At 41.7% G+C, this 27,221-nt stretch overlaps 1 protein-coding gene across 2 annotated transcripts in view; it reads right to left on the reverse strand.

Moving 5' to 3' along the window:
* The window catches only part of tanc1b (tetratricopeptide repeat, ankyrin repeat and coiled-coil containing 1b), a 110,609-nt gene that overhangs the window by 50,836 nt on the left and 32,552 nt on the right, over positions 1-27,221 (reverse strand). For both annotated transcript variants that reach the window (XM_035536469.1, XM_035536467.1), the window contains exons 3-5: positions 26,291-26,491; positions 12,522-12,614; positions 1,737-1,858 (exon numbers count right to left, since the gene is read on the reverse strand). In XM_035536469.1, coding sequence (XP_035392362.1) covers positions 1,737-1,858; positions 12,522-12,614; positions 26,291-26,491 — 416 coding nt within the window. The remainder of the gene's footprint in view (positions 1-1,736; positions 1,859-12,521; positions 12,615-26,290; positions 26,492-27,221) is intronic.

Raw genomic sequence — 27,221 nt, forward strand, 5'->3', positions numbered from 1 at the left:
AACATAAAAGCATTAAACCTGTAAACCTTAAACCCCGTTCTGATCAACAGTTTCCATCTTGAGCCAAGCCCACAGAGTTCATCTTGAGTTCAGCTTTTTTCACCCTCCAAACAAACCCAAGTGCATCCAGTGCTTCAGCAGATAAATCAGCCTCTCATTTGTCACGGCGAGACACGTGTTTGGAGTAAGATCACTCACCACATTATTCATCTGGACCAAAACAAACCAAAGGCAAACTGCTTCAACTTAAAACCATCTCAAAGCTCAAAAACATAATCTCTCCTGGGTCCACTCCCTGCCCCTCTTCCAACCAATGAAAGACACTCATCTTACTGCCTGACTGAAGGCTGGCTGAACTGGTCCTCATTCAAACAGCATCCTCCTGATATGTCCACTGGATCAAACAAGGTATGCAGCACAGCTCAGTTTTACTGATGTTAATTTGTTAATAACATCAGTAGGTTACAACCTAGGAAAGCATCTTCTTTCACGCAAAAGGCAGGACATATAAGAAACTGATTAATTAGTTTAGTAACAATATACTACTATAGGGAACTATATAAGCCATAATCTGGGGTTGAGGTGGCTATGAGAGACATAAGACATGCACAGTTTACTGAAATACATAAAAGTTATTTAGCATCATTTCATAGATGTGCGACATATATAACCCTGCAGTGTTTAGGAAATACTCTGAAAAGTGTGCAGTCTTCTGAATGCCCTGTGAGAGCCAAGACATTCTAGGATAAATGTCTCTAATAAAAACTGATCAAACTCATGAAGGATTGTACCGGACTATTGTATCTGATCTTGTTTTCCCAAGTTATGATTCAAAGCTTACACTATCCTTTAAACTACACCAAGGTCAATATTTTATAAGTCTCCAAAACACAAAAATGATATTGAGTAGGTCATCAATAAACCAACATTTCCACATCCTCATTCATCCACCATCCTCATCCGTATTTGATTAATGGGGAATGACTCCTGAATCATAACACCCGCCCAAATCCAACTCCATTAAGATTCTGAGTCACTGTGTGTACAAGGTTCAGAAGCCCACCAGCTTAATTATATCTGTCAACACACATACACACGCGCGTGCACAGCCTGCAAGACCCTGACAGAACATGCACTATTTTTCTGGACAAGCATACACACACCCAGATTTGTCAGAGGGTCACAGAAGAAAGCTCAGCTGAGAACAAATCAATTCTGTTAAACAGGAACACAGTAAACCATCCATCACATGTACACACACCAACCCTGTTACACTTTACAAAAAAACAAAAAGCTGCAACACACTCTGACCATATGCAGCCCAAACACAACAGCCGCTCTTACCCTGCGAGCTGCAGGCTGATCAAAGTTAACCTTACGCTGAGAGAGGAGCCATTCCAGTGATAATGAGCCTGTAATTCAGTCCAAGTAAAAAAAAAGAACGCCAGCCACCCCCTCTCCTTTACTGCCATAGGTCTGCCTCGTTCTCAGTCTTCTCTCCCTGTCACTTTGCCTCCTTAAATTCTCTCTTGTTCTCCCAATCTCTCTCTCTCTCTCTCTTTTTCATTCAGTTTTTCTCTGTTTCTATTATATACACACATGTATGTTCCCTGCCTCTCAAGCAGTTGTTCGCTCTGTTTCCTCGGGCTGTTTCTTTTATCCTCCAGCCTCTGCCTCATGCCCCCCCCCCCCCCCCCTTTTCCCTGGCAGCAGCTGCAGGAGGGAAAATTAAATACCTTCTTTTCATTCTTGTCATCCATAGGTATGCGTGTGGAGCCTGGGATACCTTCACCCAGCAAGAAGCCCAACCGTGTCATCAACTCCTGAGTGGCGGGGGAGGAGCCAGGACCGGCCAGCTCTGAGACATGCACACACAGAGAGAGAGAGAGAGAGAGAGAGAGAGAGAGAGAGAGAGAGAGAGAGAGAGAGAGAGAGAGAGAGAGAGAGAGAGAGAGAGAGAGAGAGAGAGAGAGAGAGAGAGAGAGAGAGAGAGAGAAAGGGGGGGATAAGGGGCAGAGAGAGAGAGAGAGAGGAAGAGAAAGAAGGATGAAGTAAAGGGTAGAGAGACGGAATGTCAGGGAGACAGACATAAAGAGAGAGAGAGAGAGAGAGAAAAAAACGGTTAGTTTCCCACACTGGCAGGATGGAAGAGTGGCACAATGTGGGTTTCCCTGTTTGTTCTACTCTGTGTGTCTCCATCTCCTGCAGTCTTCAGAAACTGAGGGACTAGTGACAGTGCAGTCAGCTGGAGTTACAAGAGTCACAAAACCACACACATATGCACACAAATCCCTGTCAAACGTCTTCTCATATACATAAAACATACACAATCTGGCCAGTGATGGAGACCCACAGCACATAGCATGGCACAATACGTACGCACACACATACGTGTGTGGAGAGCGAGAGAGAGAGAGAGAGAGAGAGAGAAAGAGAGATCATTAAGGATGCAGAAGCAGTGTTGAGGTTTCCAGTGTGAGTGTACTATTTATCTGCTGCCTGTTAGCAGCTCCAACTCTCTAAGATAGGAATGGAATATTAATGAGTGGAAACGAGGACCCTCTGTTCAGTGCCTCAAGCCATCCCACACTTCAACATTCCCTTCAAGTATCACAGTGCATATGCACCATCCATCTCACGCTGCTGAGCTGGTCCATTCTTCAAACGTGCATGACTACAAATGTCCTTGTGCTAGCACGTGTCTGAAATAAGCTGCTTTGTGGCAGAATTGAGAAAGAAAAAATAAAAACAAAAAACACCAAATTTTTAAAATCAGCATGTAAATTCTTGAGTACCTGTGGTAGCTCACTACTGTGAGTACAGTGACCTATTCCATTGCACACTGTTCTACCACCTCTACCGCCTACCTGCACGCGCACACACTTGGTGGCAAAAACACAATTAAAAAAGGCACATACTGAATCACATTTTAAAGTGCTTACAGTCAAATGCCCAGAAAATTACTAGAGAATGCACAATCCGCACCGATCCATGTCTGTGCGTTGAGAAATACATGGTGGGGGTGTTTTAGCCAATGATTCCCAGCTCTGAGTAAGAGAGAAAGGGATGTGGCTGTCTGGAAGACAACAAAGGAGAGGCTATGAGTATGTAAAAGAGCTGGGTGGAGATACAGAAGAATCTCATCACTCTCCTCACCTCTCTTCACCAATGATGCATATAGGCAACCCTGTTAAAGAGAGGTAGCATTCCTTCTCACTACATACCCCCCAAATCTCCAAGTCTTTTCTTTTTAGGAATAGTTCTAATAGTAATAATACTAGTGTAAGACGTGCGCCACTGTACGATGGAGAAGGCTACGATGTAATAAAATCCTTACTCCTAAGCAGAAGAGAGAACTTTGCGTTCCTCATTCTTCAGCTAATTTAGATTTTCCTCTTGACCTTCCAATACTCTCTGCTCTTCCGACCCCTCTCTGCCTTCTCCACACTTTAAATATCCCTGCTTCACTGCTAGGAGGGATGCCTCTTGAGGTATTCGGCTAACCTTCCCTCTCCGCTGCTCACTGGCTCTCCTCTCCTTCGTGTGCTCTCTAATTGTCCTGCTCGCCCGTGCTGCGTCTCCGCCGAGGTCCACTGCTCTCCTGCCCCTCTCTGGGAGTTACTCGCTAGCCACGTCACACTACAGCACCATGTTTCATACTGCCCCGCACTGACTTGAACGTTTTCCTTTGTTCAATACCAGGTGAAACCAAGACAAACAGCTGTTTTTAAGGTAACACATTGATAACAGGTGTTCTATCTTCTGCCTGTAGAGATCACCAAACAGAGAGCATGTCTTGAATAAATAACAAAGTCATAGTAATCACTTTTCCTGTATCTAAGCTGACAGTTGCTTCAAGTAACCATTAAGCAGCCAATAAGAGAAGTTCTGCTAAACTGATAATAAATGAGCAAAAACAAATCAGTCAATTGTAAATGATAAATGATAAATGATGGGTCTTGCACAAATGCACTCATTATCTTGAAACTGACACGCTTAAATGTACATTGCTTTCAAGGTTACAAAGAGCAGCCACTGGAGTGTGATGACCTAGTAGGAGAGAGTGCAGGACATCACTCCTCCCAGTCACTTTGTGCGTGTCCATTCCACGGCAGGCAACGGAATTAAGCCTGCAGTCGGAAATCTTATTTTAATGAACTTCCATGTGCTGCTTGGTATGGTGGCTACAGGGTGTAGCAGAAGCGAGACCTATGCCATACAGACGACTCTGCCATCTCTGCTTCACAGTATCCACCACTACATTGGAACAAGCAGTCCAGCACACTGCATACAATACCTCTGTCAGATCAGTGAGATTAAGTGGACAAACTTGGACAATAAGTGGCTGACATCCAGAATGGTAATTTAGCCCACAACTACTTGTGTGTCAGAGCTCTTCCTAAAGCCACAATCTGGGATTTCAGATAAATTGGCTGCCAAAACTGGATTTTCTAAGGCAGGGCTTGGGAGCATGTTAAGATGCAGCTCTGAATATAAAACACTCAGTGACATACAGACCTGCATGCCATGTGCATGTGTGAACCAACTCACCAGCTCCATTGTTTACAGCTCAAAACTTCAACTTACTGCAAATAAAAAAAATACAAACGCACATCCTGAAAAGCAGAACCTGAACCTGAAATATTAACCACCACATGCCATCACTGCGTATAAACTCCACTTCAGGATCTGAGGGGCCAGTGAGGCATGAGCAGAGCTGAAAACAGATACGCAGGTACGTCCTCAGAACACTTAGAGGCTGAAAATATAACTGTATGCATGAGCATTGCTCCAGGAGCTATGACTTGCGAGTGACATCATGCGCACTGATCACTGGTTTGAAGGGGTGGGGGTGTGTGTGCCTGTTTATATTTAAGCTCCACTGTTCCAGTACAACAATGAGGGATCAGAAGGCTGCATCTGTACTCCCGCTATGGGCAGGAATTAATGCTCGAGCATTACATTCAGTTTTGTGGGACACAAAATACTCTGGTGTGATAAACGGGAATGGCTTCATGTATGTGTGAGTGAGGACTGTTTATTTAGCTATGGAGGAACAAAGAAAGACACACAAAATCATCTCTGTTGGTGAGACATTTATACTGCAGCAACACTACACCAAATGCACAGTTTATATATTATTGTAAATGCATATAATATATTTAAAATGCTAGATTAATGATTTTTAAAAATAATAACAATACATCATCAGTGTTGCATTAACATTTATGGTGTTCATTTGAATCCAAACGGACCTTAACACTGCCACACTTAATTTAAGACTGATACTGTGATTACACTAAAACCAAAACAAAAACTAGTAAAAATCTCAGGACTGATACTATGGTTAGAATAATATTAAGAAGTATACATGAATAATTTTCAAACATCAATTTAGCATCACAATATATAGTCCTTTCCTCCCCCTTTTGCTTGTCTTTAAAATGTGTGCAATACATGTAGTTGTATGTATTAACATATGTAACATATATGTAGTTGCAACAACATGCATAAGATTATGCAATGGAAAGATTTCACATAAAAAATGAACATTACATATTTAGATATATTATGTGTAAAGAGCAGTAAAGACCTTGTCCTGATAGCACTTGGTCTGCAGAGCCCTTAAAGTGGTCCTCAGTCACACTGGTAGCTGTGCTATTTATTGGCAGCATAACACACATAATCAAGTATAATATGCATATAAAACAAAACATATACCAATCAAGGCAATTCAACTGTTCGTTACTCAGAATCCTAAAAGAGAGTTCTATGACAGAGGGTAGAATTATAGATATATCCCATGTACTGTTGGAATATTGATTATAATTACATATTATAATATTAAATTATTATTATAATTTTATATAAACAATATTATAATTAATATTGTGTCATGCAGCTTGCCAAAAACACAAAGTATTATTCCCACACAACTAGTGTGTATTGCTATGTGTGAATGTAAAATGTGATTTCAACACAGTTATACTTAGGAAGCTCATATCAGAAATGCTCAGCCCCCTCAGCACCGCATACACTATAAGATTAGCTCATAATTTACCGATACAGAAACGAAGGTAGGTTTTATTAGTTGAAGTCATTAATATTGCTTAAAGGTCTTGGTTGTTGTGATATCAACAAAATGTCCTGCCTGTTATGGTGACTCTTTTTTGGCCTTTAGGTAGTATCAAAAATGATGATTAAAATAACTGAGTCACTGTGTGTAACTCTACATTAATAGCCTGCCATTACCCAGCTGGCTTGAAAACCCGACCAGTGCTTCGGGCTCAGGGCGCCTCTGGTCCCACTCATGCACAGAGCAGCTGGCACGTTCCAGACCCGACACAGTCTTCAGAACACAGGCTACATAAAATCTGACAGTTTAACAACCATAAAAAAAATCCCCAACAGAGGCATGAATGCTTACTATGTTTTCTCTTGGATGCCGTCCAAATACAAGTGTAAATCAGTGTCCTCACCCAAATAAGATGTACTGCTACCGACATCATTCTTCTGTTAGTAATAAACCCTCATAGTAATTCTCTCAATTAGCATTTAATCAAGGGCTAGAACTGGAAGTGACAATATTCTCAGACTAATCAGGGCATGATTGAGACAATCATTTAAGCATAACAATATCCTGCAGGAACACTAGCTCTGCTATGAACCTGTAACTCAGGATCGCAAAAAGCACAAACTGAACAGGACTCCTCCAAGACCCTAGCACACTGAGCTTTCGGTCCCAGCCATGGTCTCATGAAAAATAGCCCACTGCTCTCAACCTGCTCTTTTGTCACTTGCTATAAGATAGAGGAACTCAAACTGTCTTTTGAACAACATACCTGCAATCCAGCCAATGGACAATATTTGCAAATGATTTTAGATGGAATTCAAATGACCATCTAAGCATTGCTCAGTGTCAGCATGATCGGGTGTTCCTCTCATATGCCTATAGTAACATTGCATTTCTCAAATGGTTTCAGAAACACAAAGCATCATTGAGTGGCTGTCCAGATATGGCTGCCCTGTGACAGGGCAGATGCTTGAATCATGTCTGACCGGAAGAGACGGGGTCTACAGGTTCCTGGCCGTGCTGCTCCAACCTCCTGCTTCAGCTCGTCAGTTGATAGTCAAGCCCTTCTTTGGCTTAATCAGGTGTACAAAAACCAAACACTCAGCTGTGAGCTGGTGTGGCCCCATTAGGACTGGACTGGCAAAATGTATTAAGACTCAAACGGAGACTTGAAAGCAAAAGCCCTCACTTGTGAAAACAGGTATGCACATAACAGACGTCGTTTACTGGATGACCAGGCACAGCAAATGAAGCACGAGCACCGCTGAGTGTCGGGACATAACCAGGTCAGATTAGGTCACAAGCACTATGAGAAGTGGACGGCATTTCAGAAGCTGGCAAACAACTGTTGTGTGTGTAAACAGCACATACAGTACGACTGCATAGGAGGCTAAATATACAGAGCTTAAAGCAAGGCAATGAGTAACTCAGCCAACATGTGGCAGTGAGCTGGCGGCAGCCTGCTATGTGCGATGTGAAATCAAACGTGGTTTCGCAGTAAGCAGGAGACTAAGGCTGGGGAGACTTCCATTGGATATGGCAGGTGGTGTGGAGAGCGCGAGGTTCTGTGTCCCTCACGCTCCAAATGAGTTCCTTCTGCTAACACGGCCATTAAAGCCACTCCCCCTTCTAATATTCAGATAAGGAAAATAAAACCATGAGACCAAAAACATATTTATCCTTAAAGTTAGTGGCTTTCAGATGACTAAAGCAAAGCTCTTGCCTGTTTAATGCAAAGGACATGTGTGCGGGTGTGTGTGCACTACAGTGTGGCCCTGTCTTATCACTGTCCAATGTGTGTGTGCATGTGTGTGTGAGAAAGAAGGGAGATGGTTAGCATTTGCTAGGATTTGGATTTGCTTTCCAAAACCCTGCAACAGCTTTAATGAACACTTGATGAATGCAGGGTCTCCTCGTCCCAGGTCTAGTCAAGCGACTCACTGCCAAACTTACAAATGTCTCTCATATATATATGTGTGTGTGTGTGTGTGTGTGTGTGTGTGTGTGTGTGTGTGTGTAGAGAGAGAGGGAAAATCTAGGATATCAGTGCTGGGGTTGGCCTTAATTACCACTTATCCATCTCCTCCATCACAAAGACATGCTGTTTAGTGAAAACAGCCCCATGAATCAGAGCTGTCTACTCCCTCAAAGACGTCTGCACGGAGGTTGCTCCGCTGAGAGGTTCTGCCTTTGTGGACCGCACAGGTCTTAACAGATCTCCACTATGGATTGGGCTCTTGGTAGCTACCAGAGAAAAAGAGGCATAAAAAGTGGAAGGCAAGCTTTATATTACTGCCATGTTTAACTTGGGTAACTTTCAGGGCTTTCATACAAATTGGAATAGGCAGAAAAGTAGATGGCTGAAGATTATGGGCTTTCTGCAAATTACACTCTCATCAAATGATGATGTTCAATTTGGATAAGTTGAGAGAGGTGCACATCTAATAAGAAGCCGAATAATCAGTGTGCTTCTCTGTGTGGGAGGCGAGTAATCTCAGCTCTGATTAATCTGAGAGCTAGCATTAGCAACCTGCTCCTGATAGAACAGCTTCACACATTTTATAGATCAGATGAAACTCTACCGAATACTCATGTCTGCTTCACTGATTCAGTTACCAGCCCTCCAACTCCTTTCTCTTTAGCCCTGTCCATGTTTTTACTGATTCATTCTACTGTATGTACAGAATACATATAGCCCATCTTTCATCCGGTCTCATTACGTGTTCATAATTTACTTTCCGTAGCTATGCCTTTCATTAAACGTTAGTGCTTTTGTTACACCTGTCCCCTGGCCACAGCTGTGCAGGCACGTAATGCGGATTCTGGTCAGCTCCTCAATGCTGGTCAGGAGTTCTGTCGGCAGAAGTGAGAACCTGCTGACCAGCGCAAATTAACCGAGCGCTGTGCACAAACCCCTCAGCCTTCAATTTCTTCACTCGCATGCCACTCCTCTAATCACTCACTTCCCCCACAAAACAAATGCAGGGGCATTGCAACCAAGGTATGTGTCAGCAACACAGACACACACGCGCGCTCGCATATGCAGATGCCCACTTATAAACAACGCGTTCTGAACAGACCATGACAAACTGCCATATTTCAAAACATAGCAAATCATACACAAGTGTCTGAGTGTGTGTGTGTCTGTGTGTGTGCCTGTGTGATGTGAGGGGTGATGAACAGATGCACTATTCCGTATGGAAATTGAGATCCGAGTTCACATCTGGAAAAGAGCCCACATCTGACATCGTGCAGATTTGCAAGATGCATTACGATGGTGTAGTGGACTGCCAGCACCAAGCATGACTGAAAAATTACAGTACATGCAGAGATGATGATGACATAGAAAGATAAATGGAGAGAGAAAGAAGAGAGAGAGACAGACAGACAGAATAAGAAAGAAAGAAAAAGGAAGAAGCAACTGGTTCAAATGACTGAGAAAATCAGAAACGGGGGAAAAACTGAAGCAGTTGACTGAGACAGACAGGGAGTGAGTGAGGAGGTGTTAAGTCAGAATACATCTTATGCATATCAGACAACTGTTGCCTGTCTGTCATTCACATGTGCACACCACCCACCCCCATCCCCCAAGTCTCAGACTATGCAGGGCCTGACTGTTTAAGAAACTCTATCTCTCTTCAAAGCAGAACAAAAGATGTTTTCACTTCCCAGCCATTCCCTTGTGTCTTACTGATTCATTCTGTCATACTCAGGCACAGGGAACCCCCCCTCTTTCACACAGCATACATATGTGTGTGTATTTTATATTATATATATCTATATGTCAGTCAGTCATAGCCAGTTTCTCATCAATAATGCCTTATAAACATTTTACTATAACTCAATAGTTGAATAAACTATTTACTCAAACCATGCCCTCCACCACACACACACACACACACACACACACACAAACACACACACACACACACACACACACACACACACGTGTAATCCAATTCCAAACCTCCAAAGGGAATTCCTTTCAGCTGACACCTAACATTCCTCTCTTTTCTGTTAATGCTCTCAGCTGACCCCTACAGCGCTGCCCCCACGCTGGCTTTCCCACTACAGGTCACTACCTTCCTAGCATTAGCTTTCATTGCCATGAAGAACTCTCTTTGATCATGGCTCTGTAAATATCGAGTGTCTCGTTGACGTTTACTTCTTACACTTTCATGAATATGTCTCCATTTATTTGAGTGTGTTGAGGACATATGCACTAGAAAACCATGGAGCCCTGCACATAACTGAGGGAGCCCGTCAGGCCAGAGATCAGAACTGTTTGACTCGCACGTCAAACCACAGTAAAATAACCTGCTGATGAAGTCTCAAAATAAAAGGGCTGTGGACATCACACATACTGACAACAGTGACCAACCGGCAGCAACAAGGTAAATTCCTAAAACGTGTTACACCCTTTCAAGTCCATATACTGTTCAGATTTATGACACCCGTGAAACACTTTTATGAAGAGGTCTGGATGAATGGAACTGACAAGAACCATCAAACCTCAAATAAAGCTGTTTCAGTGACGAAATTCTGGACTACGAGTGGCTTAAAACAATGAGACGACAGCCTCTGGCAACACGAGACTACATATGGCTATGATTAAGCAATTACGGTCAGTTTGCTACTCTGACAGCATTAAAATGCATGTGTGCAGCGAGACTCTACTGTTTCCAAATACACTGTCCATAAAATCATATTACCAAGCACACATTTACTAATAAAGAGGATAAAAATACCTACAATACTTTCAGTAACCCAACTCCTTAGCATACACCTGGACCTCTGGAAACCTTCCAAGTATGCTGAATCAATTAACCACCATTACTGAGCATTTACTCTGAGTCTAACAGTGCATTATTTAATGCTATTAATGGACTATGCAAACTTATTCCACATGGTTACTCCGCCATGGTAAGGATTCCTGCTGTAACAGCAGGTGCTGGAGATGAGGCGTGAGGAGCAGTGATGAGCGCCTGCCCAACCGAGAACGGCGGGGAATCTCTGGATCGCCATTGGCTGCTCCTCCCTGCTGCTATCCAACTGGAACGGCAGGAGAAACACAGCCAGATTCTTTTTGCTTTTTGCTCACGTGCATAAGCTTGCAGGTTGGGGGTCTAGCACGGCACACAACATACAGGACTGAAGCAGGATGAGAGACCTCACGCGTTAGTGTGTTTCAGATTTCTCCAACGTCCGAGGGTCAGGGGGTTGGTGTGTTGGGTATGGCGGTGACCAGGATACATGTTATATCATCGTGCAAAATTGTAGAACAATACTATTCTCATAGGGCAGTACCATGCCTGTCCACTAAACCTTCAGTGTGATACACGAGGCAGCACGAGACAGCTCACAGGTGCCTCATACTCTACGGATCCGTCCCCTCGGGTGCTCTGAGGCATGCACGCTTTCTAAAGGCCACACCAGTGACAGTGCTGGCACAGGCTGACACTCCACTGGCGCCTATCTGATGAAAACAGAAATTTCAGAAGTTCCAAACACTTCACAACTGCCCACATGCATGCAGACAAAAGGTAGACATGGACAGAAACACTTGCACATCTAAACATTTGCTGATGCCTATGTTGTTCCAGTGATACTGCATGGTTATTTTAACCAGTAATGTTTTCACTCTGTGGACTAATGTTCACACTTCATCACTTTGCAGCTGCTACACACCACAACAATGACCTGAATGTTCACACGCTTCTTAATCATCTCATTAGGTGTCATATCAGTGACTGTGGGAAAATCACTTTTTCTCCATCCTTCTTTATTTATGTTGTATGTGCTCCCAGTGCCCAAGTGCTTTTACGACCACACACACAGTGATTAATATAGACACACACACCCAGAGAGCGGAATACCACTCACTGCCCTTGCTAAAGATAACATAACACTTCTATGGGCAACATCCTGTGGAAGAGAACATAACAAAACCATGTGCGCAAACGCACACACAGACACACAAGTACTATTATTTACATGCAATTACACATACAGGATACAAACATAAATGTACAACTGCACTCACACACAAATTCACATTGAAACATGCATAAGAAATTTAGTGTGGAAAAACCACCATAGGATGCACTCACACACACAAGCAGGAACATACCGCACACACACACACACACACACACACACACACACACACACACACACACACACACACACACACACACACACACACACACAACTAGGATTTGCTATGCATGACCCCAAGGAACATAAGCTTGATTCAGATGTCATTAATGGTGTCCTAAAACTGTACTAAGCCCCCCAAATTCCACATTAGACACACTGACACACACACAATTTCAATAATTTTTATACACACTGTATTCTGTAGACAAACACAAATGTGTTAACATAAATATTCCACAAAACACACACAGACACATACAAAAATACACATACACACATACACACTCACCATCCTTGCTATCGGTTGCCTTTCTCAGCACTGATGTGATGGCGTCTCCTGGAACTCGTGGACTCTCCACATATTTAGGCTTCCTTACTGGTCCTGCATGTGTGAAGAAGAATGAGGAAATGAGCAGGAATTCTACCAGGATTTGCACACACTCATCAGGCACTCTGGCTAAAACTTCCCCTGCTGCGATGTGACCAGGCGTCGCTCTGGCTTGTGGGCCGGCCTTGGCATGGCTCATTGTCTCCGAGCGCCACACATGCGCTGGTCACTGACAGTGGGGTTAATCCAGGGGAGATAGGACATGGGACACTGGACCCCCCCCCCCCGCCAAAATCATGTTCGGCTCAGATCTCGGAGCATAAACTATAGTAGGAAATCCCCACAATTCGCCTCTCAACCTAGTGTGAAATTGTGTGTGTGGGTGTGTAAGACAGAGAGAGAACATGATTCTTATATGTATATATATATATATATATATATATATATATATATATATATATATATATATATATATATATATATATATATATATATATATAAATAATATTTTCTTTATCTGTCTTTATCCCTGTATTCTTCCATCCCTGTATTCTTCCATCCCTGTATTCTTCCAGTCTCTCACTCACTTCCTGAAACACGCACGCACGCGCACACACATGCACACACACACCATGCTGCTGCTCTCTTACAAGAGATCCATTGAATGCTGCCAAAGGAATCCCATCACAAACTTAACATTTACAAAGCGAAAGAAAACGGCTTGTAACTCCTGTCATGTTGAATCAGTAAAAGCTTCCCGGTTTGCCAGCAATTCTGGCTAAACCTGGTACATGTACAAGCTTGTATATCTCAGAGGGCTCATTCCTGGACGACCATAAAACGCTACATTTTCCATTGTTTATCATTAAGAACCATGTAAAGACCACAAGAGAACACAGAGACAATGTAAGCCTTGACCAAATAAAGTCATGGGAAAATCTGTGGATATTAAAAACTGGACCCTTAAGGTCTAAGAGTGAATCCAGGTAAAACCTTCAATAAATAAATTCTGCCATACTGCAGACAAATTATCAATAATCTTACTGTGTAAGTAAATCTACCTTTACATTTTCAGCACGTCAAATGCCCTTATCTTTCATACTTATTAATATAGACTGAGAAATCAAACTCATGACCTTGGTGTTGCTAGTATCTTGCTTTACCTGCTCTAAAGTTTTCCCACTAATCTTTCTCTCCTTAGCAAACATATAAAAAACATACACGTTTTGAAAGGGAATGTACGTCAGAATCATCAGTCTATGCTTCTTTGTCAGAGGTGACAGGTTTATCAGTAGACGTGTACACTATGGGTGCATGACTGGAAACAGGCATGAACGAAATTGGAAGATTTTTTCCAAAAGCACAATCTGCAATCAGCCAATTTATTACTTTGATTTTGGCTGATCAAAGCTGTAATTTTATGCCAACCCTCCCCCATTTATTTACAAGCTAAAGCACTTAATAATAGAAAGCTTGTTAAGTTATTAGGAGTGTAACAATGCATTCTGCTTGCGATTTGATACAATTCACAATGCTGGAATCATAATTAGATTTTCTCACAATATTTGAAACAATTTTTGAAAAAATTAAAATGTAGCTTCAATATATCAAATATATCATATCAAATAACTAAGTGAAATCTGTCACGTATGGCCCCTCCTAATGTCCTTATCATCATGGTTACCCTGTCTGGTGTATTTGTTTTGCTTCCGTGTTTCGTTTTCTCTGCCCTTCATTTGTAGCACCTGTATCTTGTTAAATTCTTATTAGTATGTGTATTTAAACCTTGTCTCGCTCCCTGTTTGCTTTGCCGGTCATTGTGTTACATCCTAGCCGCTGTTTGTGTGATTGCTAGCCTGTGTGTTAATCCTAGTCTTTGTTCGGGTCCAAGACTCGTGGTTTTGCTCTCTGTTATCTCTAGGTTTATTTATTTGTTCTCATCATTGCTTGTGTTTGTTATAGCCCGCTTTTCATCTTTTGTTTTGTTTAGTTTAATCATGTATTTCCAAAGCATAAACAATGCAAAAATACTGTTCAAATATAAAACTGTAATAAAAAAAAAATACAAAGAAAATTTAAGGAACATTGGTTTATAACATGCAGTTGCATAAAAATGTGCTATTATAACAGATTCTCCACATGGTCGAGTATGACCTCTGGTGTTCACACAATGCAACTGCATAACAAAGCATAATAAAAAGAATGCGATATCGCCTCGATGCATATCGTCGTATCACGATGTATCGTTAAACCCCCATAAGATCAAAAACATATTTTCACTTTTCATGTATGAATTATTAAATTATTATGTCACTGGAGTGGACACCATGCAGTAATGGTATTAAAGTGGTTCCACAGAACTTTCATAAAGCTGCATAAATGTAAATTTTAAAATCTTTAAAAAAACACAAAATTACATGGTATAATCATCTATCGTCATAAAAGTAATTAATTAAAACATTTCCTAGATGAAAATTGTTGGCGGGGAGGGGGTGCGTATAAACTGTTGACATATACTGTAGTGCTATTTGATTAATTTCATTCATTTAAACAAATGAATTCATTTTAACCTGAAAAAGTGATCTTTAAAAGTACAGTACATTAATGTTACTTAACATGACAGCATAGTGATAGATCATAATACTGATTTAATACTTCTTTCTCAAATATGCAGGTGCCATGATGTCAACTCTCACAGACAATGACGCACAAAGACAACTGTCATATCAAATTGCAAGCAAGGCTTAAGGGAGCCCACCAGGCACAAATTAAATGATCACACATGGCTTCCAAATATCGGTCCACAGTAGTGCATACCATGCATGAAAGGGCTGAAAGGTTTACCCTTACACAGTAATGAAGCAAACACATGGGGTTAAATTTAACAAAGTTAGCTATATGAGCAAACTACACCTACCAAAAGGTGAAGTTTTCCTAAATCCATACACTACACTAGACTGATACAGATGCAAGCAATGTCAATCTGACATCTAAGCAGCCAGACACTTTTACTTATTTAAGTAAGAAAACTAGTTTTTAGCCTAAGGTAAAAGTCTTTATAAACTACTAAAGCACATAAATCTTGAACAAATAGTGTGCACTGCCCAGTGGACCATTTTGATAGCCTACAGCCACAGTTGGTCCTTGCTTTTAAAACAACGTGACCCTGATGTAATTTAAATTTCAAGCCTTTGCCAAATAAATAAAAGCTCAAGCAACCATAAAACACCCAGACATCTGTATTATGACTAACGCCAGATTTTTACTAGCACTGCTACTAACATGAGACAGCGATCATGTGAAACCTCCATTGCCAAAATGTGTGCACAACAGTGATTGCACATTTTGAAAGGGTCTATTGTCATGGTAGTCGGTTTAACAACCATTTACAATGTTATTTTATAAAAAAAATAAAATTAAAAAAAAAAGCATGTTTTGCTAGTTAGAAGCTTTAGCAAGTTAAATATGGCTAGTAAAAAGCTGGAAAGGTACGAGTGTTCTGCTTGTTCATTTGGCCCACAAGACAAATCACTCAAACATCAATGGACAGTTTGACTGTAAAGAAATGAAAATCAGCTATAAAAATTCATGTGCAATCCCTAGCGCATACAACACACGCCCACATGTGTGTGGGTGTAGGCACACACACGCCCACCCACATACAGCAGTGATATATTTTTCCCAAGTTGGATGGCGAGTGGCAGCTGAGCTGTGGTGTCTGAAGCTGCAGACGTTATGTCTGCGAATGCATATATGGTCAACCCCGTATTTATAGGCCCAGTTATGCCTGATGTACACTGCCATCTATGGACCCCCACCATGAAGCACAACAGAACTGAACAGTAGATTCTCAGAACCTATGCTGCTAGTCTTTGCAAACCCTTCTAAGTTTTCAGTTTGAAGAAAAATAAGACATCAAAATGTTACTTATATGACTATGCTCCAAAAGCATGTGCCCAGTGGAAAACTGTTCTGTGAACGTGGCTGTAAACATTATGATATTCTGTGCCTTTTTTTCAGAAAGTGATGTGCACAATACAAAGCAGTTAACAGGTTGGGTAAATCTATGAGCTGCAAGGTTCTCCATGTCGTTCTGTAGACACAGACACATCTCAGGGTTTTAGTGCTGTTTCAGGATGAGACATCTCCTTGTATTTGTTTAGAATCATATTTATTAAGATATGAGAACCCAGAACAGATCATAGCCCAGCATTCTTTACTACCCTAATGCTCCTCACGCTGATCTAATGCAGAACATTTAGAGCACAGCCCCAGCTGGTTCTGAGGTGGGTTTGCTCAGTCAACAAAGAGAATCTTCTGAGAGAAAAGCATCTGTGATGAACACTTAAGGCCTGAGAGGAGCACTGCTCTTCAACAAGACCTCCTCTGGACTCAGAGGAGACGGCCGAGTGAGGACACACGTGAGGGAAAAAAACAAGTTGAGAAACAACACTCAGACAGAACACACCCACACCCACACAATCTTAGAGGAGACTGAATGACTTTCTATCTTCCACTCCAAAATACCCACATACACAACCTCACCCACCCATCTCACCCATCCCCTCCCCCCACACACACAAACACACACACAGACACAAACATTACAAACACCCACACATACACGCACAGAAACAGTGATGCAATCAGTGTAAATTAAAATGCATGAGCCTCAGCAGTCTTCTCCGGTCCCGTGTGGAGAGTCCAAAAAGGTATTATCTCAGCATAAAGAATCCTGCTGGCGCTCCCACACAGAGCTGGTGCACAGAAACCACCGCCAGAATACAGAGAGGAGCTGCAGGAAACCAAGCAATGCAACAGCCAGCTGCCTTTTTCATTACCAAGATTATTGTGAAGGACAACAGCCCAGCCAGCAGTCAACCTTCGTACAGACACACAGGATGGAACATCATCTCCCGTAGATTCCAAAGGAGTATTTTCTAGGGATGCACACATTAACTGTATTATCTTTAATCTTTAACAAACAATAAGAGTTTTGACTGGTTAATACCATTAGTTAAACAGTAAAAAAAAACAAAAACTTTTTTTAATATAAATTTTTAAAACATGTTTAAAAGACATTTGCTGTACAGTGAAGAAAAATAAGATATACAGATCAATCAATTTGTGTGAGTGTGTGAACACAGGCCTGGCTGCTATTTGCTTTTTATTGGAATAAGTTACAAAATATTTTTCTACAAGGGGGGTTATTTGATTTTATTCTGGCTACAGAACACACTCTGTGGTGAAGGATTCAGTGCGTGTTTTTGTTTTGTTAATCTGTTTAAATATTTGAAAGTCTTGCTGCTATTTGCTATTTATTTTAATACATTTTAAAGTAGTTTACTGCATGGGACATCTAGGCTATTATACTGGTTCTAAACACACTCAGTGCCAGTGTGTGTTTTGTTCTGTTGTATGGGGTTGTTGTTTATGCTGCTATTTGCACATGTAAAAATAAAGTTTTGAATGGACTATCTATTAACAAGTAACTATTGAGTGGTCAAAGTGATAGGGGTGCAAGTGTGTGTGTGTGTGTGTGTGTGTGTGTGTGTGTGTGCGTGCACATGCACACCTGCATTATATACCACACAGTACAATGGCGCATGTCAGAAAAGTTAACATGGCCATTTTGACATGCACATCATTAAAACCTCTCACCTGCGGCTGCGAGTTAAGCGCATACCTGCATGTACCTGTGGAACTGTACACCCTTCTTTCCTGTTTCACACCTTTCCCAAGTCACTTGCCTGCACTTACTTGGATGCATCCAGAATACCAGACATTTAAGAGGTGTCAGAGACATACTTTTACACATGTGTACCTAATCTGTGTGTGCGCGCGCGTGTGTGAAGGGGAGACCAAGAGAGAGCGAGGTATCTGAGCTCTGAATCTCTAGTCCCATGTAGATGTACGATGGTAGATGAATGGGCCTGCTAAATGGACCTTTATGAGCATCGAGTCACTGCATTCTTCCAGATGGACTCTGTGACTTCTTCACATTTCCATCTCTCCCCCTAGACACAAGTCCTCTGTATGATCAACAAAAGCCACAGGAAGAGAGCAGGCTGTGACAATGCTCTTCTTTCTCTCTCTCGTTCTCTTTAAAATATCACTCTTCAGTCCTGCTCTATCAAATAAAGATGGAAGTGACGTCCAGAGCTGAAAGCTCACTTTTGTCACATGAAAGATTCATAAGAGTGGTGCTACTGAGAACTGGTCTGGAGCTGTTCCATAGGGCTACTCCGTCACCACAGGTCAAAAGCAAGTCATGTATTGACCTGCATTCCAGGATACTGTGTAATTAACCCCATGCATCCCCGCAGTTTGAGGGCTGCGTGTCGGTTTCATTCAGCTTCGTGTATGTACATTATGTAAATATGAATGCTAATTCCTTTTATTCATTGCTCTTACTATTCTACTTGCAGCCTTTTCAGAAGGAGCACATTCGCACTCCTTTCACACTTGCATATTTTTAATGGCCATGAAACACTGGAATCCCAGAACAAGAGGATGATGAAGGAGGAGACGAAGAAGAACTGCTTGCTTTTGCATCCATCAGCATTCACTGAATACAAACCTGCCACAAAAATAAGACTGACAGCACGAAGAACATGTGAATAATGCGAATAACACTGAATGGCTTACCAGATGTGTGACAGATCTGAATGAAGGCACCCCGCATCTGCTTTAAAAACAGGCCCAGCAGTGCAGTGGTGAACCTAGCATCTGGGGTTCAGGTTGAAGGCTCTCCACCCTGCCAACAGCAGCCCCCTCTGCACCCCACCGTTACACAATACACTAGACAACCTGGGTTTCACATTCTGGACTGCGAGTGTCCAAGCACAGTCAGCAAGGACTGGGTTTGAGGAATTTAGCACCATGGAAATCAGGTGTGAAGACAAATGAGCCACTCAATTGCATCAATTGTTCAATCAACTACCAAGAGTTCCAAAATAGAGGGTAAGATTTGGATTTAAGGGCCAGATCTGAATATCCCTGTTGGTACTGTCACAGCAGGGGGGAGCTGGACTACACCTGGACCTAACTCAGCTGGGAGCAGGAAAACAGGGGGAGAGGGGGAAGTAGAAGGAGGAATAAAAATGGTGTTAACAACCCTGTGAAAAACAAGCTATAAAATCTATTAACTTGTCATACTGAAAGGTTTTGAAATTATATGACCACTCATTATAATGATAAATTGCTATTTGCACTGGGTATTTCAAGAAGTTCAGTTTCACCAAATGTTTGAGGGCTGGATGAAGACTTGGCAGGTATAAGCCAAAGAGAAAGCCAAAACTAAAATACAGTAGAATTAGGTACAGAGAGACTTTAATGGAGGTGGCTGGACTTGTCTTTCTTTTTATGTTCTGAATTATTTTAATGGTCCTAAATATCCAGTCAAAAATGGTTTTAAAAGGACCACAGCTCTCTGTGTGTGTGTGTGTGTGTGTGTGTTTCTTAATCATTTTTATACAATTTTATTGCTAAAGTACTTACAACCTTTAAATAACAAATATAATGGCTGCTTTATGGGGCTTACAAATATTTTGGAGGACATATCCAAAACTGAGAAGCAGTCTTCTCAGCTTTTTCGTGATCATTACTGTTTCATCTCAAATATCTGCATCCTCAAGAATGTTTGCCAACATTGATTACACATTGGCCAGCACACGCCACATCAATATCTCCTGGCACCACGAGTACCTTTCCTTTCTGCAAATATTTGCCATTTATTAAAACCTCCTTCTGCTCTACTGTAATCAATTTCCTCTGAAGTTGTGCATTCATACAGTAATGCATATATCAATCATGTTAGATATATATGGATCTCTTAGGGACCTGATTTCTTCCTCCTGCTGCTGTATGTGACTTTTTTTTAAAGGTCATTCAGCTAAGCATGGCCAATCTGTTCTTTTTTCCTCTCTCTCTCTCCCTTATCTTTGTTTATTTTTCCTCTCCCTCTTATCTTTGTCTTTTCAGCACCAATGTCAAAAAGTGAGAGGCAGAGAAGACAACTGATGCACATCAGAGGCTCTGAAATAGTTCTAAATCAGTTTCTCTCTCACATGCAAATACCTGTGTAGACTAGCATTCTCTTCCATTTGTAATTTAGAATGTCATGTATCTTTAAGGTTGTATATCACACACACACACACACACACACACACACACACACACACACACACACAAAATAGTAGTCCAAGCCTCTGATACAGATATAATGTATGCCTTCTCTCTGAGGATCTGTTCAACATCTGCTGCTACAGTACAACTGAACTGACTGTGTTAAAGGAGAAATCCACCCAAAAACCTGTCAACTTGTATTCATCTATGTGAAAGCCAATCAAAGACAATATGTAAATTATGTCATACATAAATTGATCCATGCCAAGATGACAGAGAGATGCCAATACTGAGACGACTGGAACAGCAAAAAACACAGTTGCATGAGAAACTTTCACCAAGATGTGGACTGCATGTACCTCTTCTAAATCAAGGTAGAGCAACAAATCTGTTCCTCTCTTCAGTCTGTATCTGTTGATAGTTTCTTTCTCTGTAATGCCTAAATTTCTAAGGTCATGGAATACTGAGCTCCTGTTCCATCAATTCACCTTCCTCTTCGTGTACTCCTCCAATTCCATGTGCAAAGTCTGCCATGATGCTCACCCCAAACAGTCAAAGATGTGCCTTTTAAATACATTTGACAATCAGCTAAATGGCCACGTGTGTAGGATTTTGTTGATGAATTGATGCGTGATCAAACCTTGTTAGATAAAAGATCACACAAACCACATCAGCTTCTTAACGGTTACCATCGGACAGGTTCAGGTAGTATTTTTTGCGAAGCAGAGTTCTATTATGAATTGCAAACCTCATATACAAATGAGGAGTAAATGTGGTAGCACCATGTATATCATGCAGATGGTAAAATACTCTGGTGATCTGCACTTATGAATGAGAAAACATATTACTGGGACTCTGTATGCTGTTAAGGTCACGTCAAGTCTGGAGAGGTTTTATGAATTTGGCACAATGTGTTTTTCACTTTCACTTACCAGCTGGTATGAAAAATAAAAAAGCCAAGTGTGAGGTTTGGAACACATAACCAGAAATATCTTACAAAGAATGCAGTTCAAAAAAACCACATCAGATGCGTTTCAACACAGACGCGTTATTTTCTAGGTTGAATTTCCCTTTAAACGCCAATCTCAGCCAGGGAGCCACACTCCAGCTCTCACTAGTTCAGCCAATAATGGTCCTCTGGCTTTGTGCCACACACATGGATGTTAAAATGACAAGCTGGCCAGTGCAGCAGCGAATATGATATTAACAGTGCGCTGATATGCCCCGAAGGTCTGCCATGCCTAACGAGCTCAGGCTAACAGCATCGCGGAAGCCTCATTAACTGTTTCTGCAGAAGGAAGGAATCGTAACAGCTCACACACAGTCCCTGCACACTGCTTAAAGATTCAAGGGCTTGAGTGGCTGCAGCCTCAGGCACAGCAGAGAGGGACTGGCAGTTCTGAAAGATGGGATGCGTAACGGTGCTTCAACTGAGAACAAAGGGACGGAGAGAGTGTTGTGAGAGTTAGAGAGAGGGTAGTGTGTAACACAAATGGTACTCGCAGTGGAAATGCCTTTGGTCTGACCCATGGGGAGTGCTGAGAGAAAGGAACACACTTGCTTTGACCTTGAGAGGGTGTTGCGTGTGCATCCTGAAACCTTTCCGCTCACCTCCTTGGCTCCTCTCCCCGCTTCCTCTCTTGTTTAGCTCAAATTTCACCAGTGAACAAGGAGAGGAGAACAGGAGAGGAGAGCACTGAGACATCTTTGTCAATCTAAATTTTACCTCAATGTAAAGCCAAACATAATTAATCTTTTGAGTAGAGATATGAAAGCTAACCAAACCCACATAACCTAATACTAATTCAGAAATTTGTAAATCGGTGTCGACATCAGAGCTAGTGGGTTTATTTTTTAAATGAAAGACAATACGTTCCCAATATTGAAACTGGATGACTTCTCATGCATTCACGATGATGCAGTACAGATAAAAGTACCCCTCACCTTCCCTGGGTTGTCTTGCACTTCGTCTTGGGACACTGACACACTCTTAACCACCAAATCCAGACTGGACAACGTCCGATCTCCCAAAGCATCTGGTTTATCTGACATGCACTCTGTGTCCCATCTCTGCCATCTCTCCTCATGTTAACCATACCATTGTGCTCTTAGTACCACCTTAAACATTTCCGACACGTAATATCGGTATGAATTTTCCCACTTTTGTCCTTTCCTTCTATTGTGTTTTCCTGTTGATTTTTTGTATTGTTATTGATAAATTCTATTCATATAATTCATATCATTATCCTGTCCAATGTCGACTAGAGGAGGATGGGTTGCCCTTTTCAGTCTTGGTTACTCTTGAGGTTTCTCCTTCTAAGCCTCAGGGAGTTTTTTCCTTTAAGACTGTTGCTTCTGGCTTGTTTACTGGGGCTTGGACCCGGACATATATACGGCTGCTTTATGTTCCAAACGAACTATATAAATAAACTTTGATTGACTGATTTACGCCATTTTTGAAAGAGAACAAATGTTATTCTCTTTTGTCACCAAAGGAGACATCTGAAGAAATTATATCCCTCACTTGTCTCCTTCAATAGTGAAACACAACATGGCGAACTTGGAAATACTTCAGTGAGGTACAAATGTACCAAAATTAGGTCTTAATAGACCCACTTTGTCAAAATGAGGGGCAATGACCCTAAATGACCAACGGGGGGCAGTGTGGAGCCAAACAGCATCTGGGGTTATTCCAATTCATAGAAGTGGCACCCTTACTGACCTAATAAAGCACACATGATAAAACAGTGGGTCCTGGGAAACACATGTTGGCTTTCCTATACTGATCAAAGCATTAAAGAGAATGTGTCACAGTCATTTGATATGCGTATAATTGGAACAGCAACTCCATGTTACTTTGTTGGGGCTTTAGTTAAACGACACAAAGGTTCCCACAATAAAACATGTTGCTTATGTTATGAGGAAACGAGGTATATGGCAGAGGAAATGAACTGGAAAAAAAGGAAAACTGATTTCAGTTAGCCACACAAATGAGCAAGGGTGTCAGAAAAACTCCCGTTAATCTATTGATCTAAGTGCTGCTTTGCCCTCCAGAGCTGAAGAATAGGATTTATGCAAAAGAGACAATCATATTTAGCAATTAGGAGTGACCTGGACTGGGAGGAGTTAATGGATGGCAGGGCATATGCTGTTGATGCCAGGTCAGTGAAGGACGGTGCATTAGTGGTTCTGAGGTGCTATAATCAGCCAATGGACTCAGAGGCACCCAGCAGAATCTCTATATTTTACTTCTGAATTTCTTTAGCTGAGTCTACTTTTGATGACTACAGCGTATCCGCCATAATTTAATAATCCATGATTAAACTGCAGGTCCAGCGTGCACTTTCATCCAGACCTACATGTGCACTGAGGGTATTCAACTATACCACACTGGGACATGAACAGCCAAACATACATTGCCCCCCACCTCCACCCCCAAAAAAAAGAAAAAAGAAAAACTTAAAAGAAAAAGCTTAAAATTGAAGCATAGTATAATGGAATTGATTCAATTAAAAATGAAGAAAAGATTGGTTTTGGCCCTTTTCCAAATCTGTGGGTGAGACCAAGCTAATTCATGGTGATGGGTCAGGGAGAGTCAAATATAATCCCCCTACAAGAGGCTGAAGGAATTTCTTTGGCATGGACTGAGTGAGTGCATTCACACTCAAGATCACACTCACTCTCACTCTCCCATGCTTCCATGGGTGTCCGTTACTGATAACAAGTTATAGAGGCATTACAGCCGAGTCAACTGACTCGGAGAGAGAGAAAGTGAGAGAGAGAGAGAGAGAGAGAGAGAGAGAGAGTGTGTGTGTGTGTGTGGTGTGTGTGTGTGTCTGTGTGCGTGTGTGTGTGTATACTCATGCACGTGTGTAGAAGGGTGGCGTCATTGTCTTTGTGCATATTAGCTGAAAGTGAGAAGCTGTAAAGCATCTGGCTTTTAGCATATAGGGCTACTAATCAGGACAAATACTACATCTAATACCCTGGCAGTGTTACCAGTGAAGAATTCAGAAATAAAAAGTTAAGGCATGAAGCCCAGTGTCATCCATCTGGAAATAATTTAACTGTGGTGTCATTTGCAACTTTAATGTAACCTTGACCGGTTCAGTGTACACTCCCTCTTCCTGACTTGCTCTTTAATTTTGTGTGTAAAATGAAGGGAAATTTAAATTTTAAAAAGTCAGTAGGTAACAATTTGTACAAAAAAATCCAAAATAAGAAAATAAGAAAAAAGCCCTGTAAATTTACAGTGAACAAATGAAATCCAGGACACTGACAAGCCAACTGTGTAGGCAGTATCGTAGAGAAGATTAATGACTGCAATAAAGTAATGACATCATAATAATACACAAGTTATTACGTAGCCATGCAAGCTATTCTTGAAACAGGCCTTTATCAACTCAGAACAAAACACACCAACCTAATGATGATGATATAATCGAAAGATTTATCAAAGAAAATACAGGGAAATATGTGCCCTGAAGAAACACAACTTCTAAAAAGATGAGAGCTCTTAATTGGAAAAATTAGCTTTCAGTAATTGACTACAGATTCCAAGAATGCATGAGAGGCCAACGGTCTGATAGTTTGAACAGGTCACACTACACTTGCAGCATGTTCAAAGCATCCAGAAAGAAGTGCTGGTACAACACATGAGCCCCAGATGTGAATGCGCGGTCAAAGGGAACCACCTAAAAGATCTCAGCCTTCTTTGCCAAGTCCTTTGTAAACACAAACCTGAGTTAAACAAATTTAGTGACAAGCTTTGATGCTTGCAGCTGTAGCCTTGTCTTCACCACTGGGAGGGGCAGAATAAACCAAATCAACCATACACATACAGACGCACGCGCTCATGCGCACGCACACACACACACACACACTCACATCTCAAAACATGAAACAAGCCACCAAACATGCTTGCTCTCATTTTCACATAACCACATGCACACTAAGCACCAATGACTCATAAGTTTGGAAATATAATTAACTGATTTAAATGAGCCATGAGGCACAAACACTAGGTGTGTAAAACCACCAATCAGTCGCAGTTTCCATCTCTCTCTCACTCTCCTTCTGCAGCTCTTTCCTTACCTCATGCACACACATGCACATGCATGCCCACATGCACACGCACGCCACACAGCCCCAAACCATGACCTTCTTTAATTCGATTGATCCACAAAGGTCACATATGGCCAGCAAATGCCCAGAGCATTTTTACAGAATGGCCTCTTCATAGTTCACCAGGCCATGCTCACTCACGGTTCCATGGCTCTGTGCAGCGACCCTGCAACAGCAGCAACTGCTGCTCTGGTGACACAAGTCGTCCAGACGCTTTGGTTGAGCAGATATTATGATGACTGGAACTGTGGGAAAGAAGCCCCTTTCAAAACAATGTGGCTGGTTCTTGTAGCCAGTTTTCCCAAACACGTCTTAAATTCAGTGTTGGAGTAAATTACACTCTCGATAGGGATTCTCTTTAATCTCCTTAACCTCTGAGTATGATTACCCTGCTGCTGGAAAATCATCTCCGATAGGTCATACTATAAGCTCTGAGTAACATGAGACACTTCGGTAACCATCTAGAAGAGGGTACATACCTGGAGATTTCTTGGACGAGCGTGTGGGCATCATGTAGCTCTGTCGGGGCAGAAGGGGTGAGGAGGGGAGGGACATGGAGACCCCTTTAGACAGACTGAGCCTCATCCCGTCCTCAGCAGGGCAGGAGAGGGCAGTGCCAGGGTCTTGCACCCCACTGCCCAGCCCTTTCCTCTGGGCACTGAGCAAATGAGGCTCCCCAGCTGAAAGAAGAGCACATGAGGAACAATTAAACTACTGAAACTGGGCCATATTGACCAAATAAGAGGCACTGCAGTAATTACACTGTAGAGTTCAGTGAAAAACACAGCTCACACACATTACCTTAAAAAACATGGACAGACCTAAGCAGGAACAGAAAGCTAAATAGAAAACCGAACGTCTCAGTTAACTGATGAAAAGGTACAGAGTTCATGTGTTACTTTTAATTACTGAGAGTTGAACAGGTTGAAACGTACATTGTAATTATCTTAATTGCCTGCTAAAAGCAGTGTCTGCACACAAAATTTATGTAGGTGTCTGGCACTATTCCAACAATGTTATTAACTACCAACAGTCAAAACAAAAATAAAAGCATTTAAAGCTCTCCTTCAGAAGGAAAGGGAAAGAAGGGTGTGTGAAAAAATAATCTGAGAAATAAACCTGCTTTGGTACTTGCTCTCTTTGGGATTACATTTAAGGGAAAAATTGCAAGATGTTATTTTAAGGGTATTTTGACAGCATTTTCATACATAAGTAGCTCAGTCAATGACTGCCTGCAAAAGACACTACTCTGTTCTGTGACTGCTTTTCTATTCTGTTCTATTGTTATCTTGCTCCTTGTGCACACCCTAATGATGCAATAACCAAGAAACAGCCGAGTAGCCAGCTGTAAGTGTGCTGGATTACAGAACCAAAACAACAAGAACAGAGACATCATCCAATTACTAATGA

This window comes from Electrophorus electricus, chromosome 2, assembly GCF_013358815.1.
Source record: "Electrophorus electricus isolate fEleEle1 chromosome 2, fEleEle1.pri, whole genome shotgun sequence".
Taxonomy (NCBI): Eukaryota; Metazoa; Chordata; class Actinopteri; order Gymnotiformes; family Gymnotidae; genus Electrophorus; species Electrophorus electricus.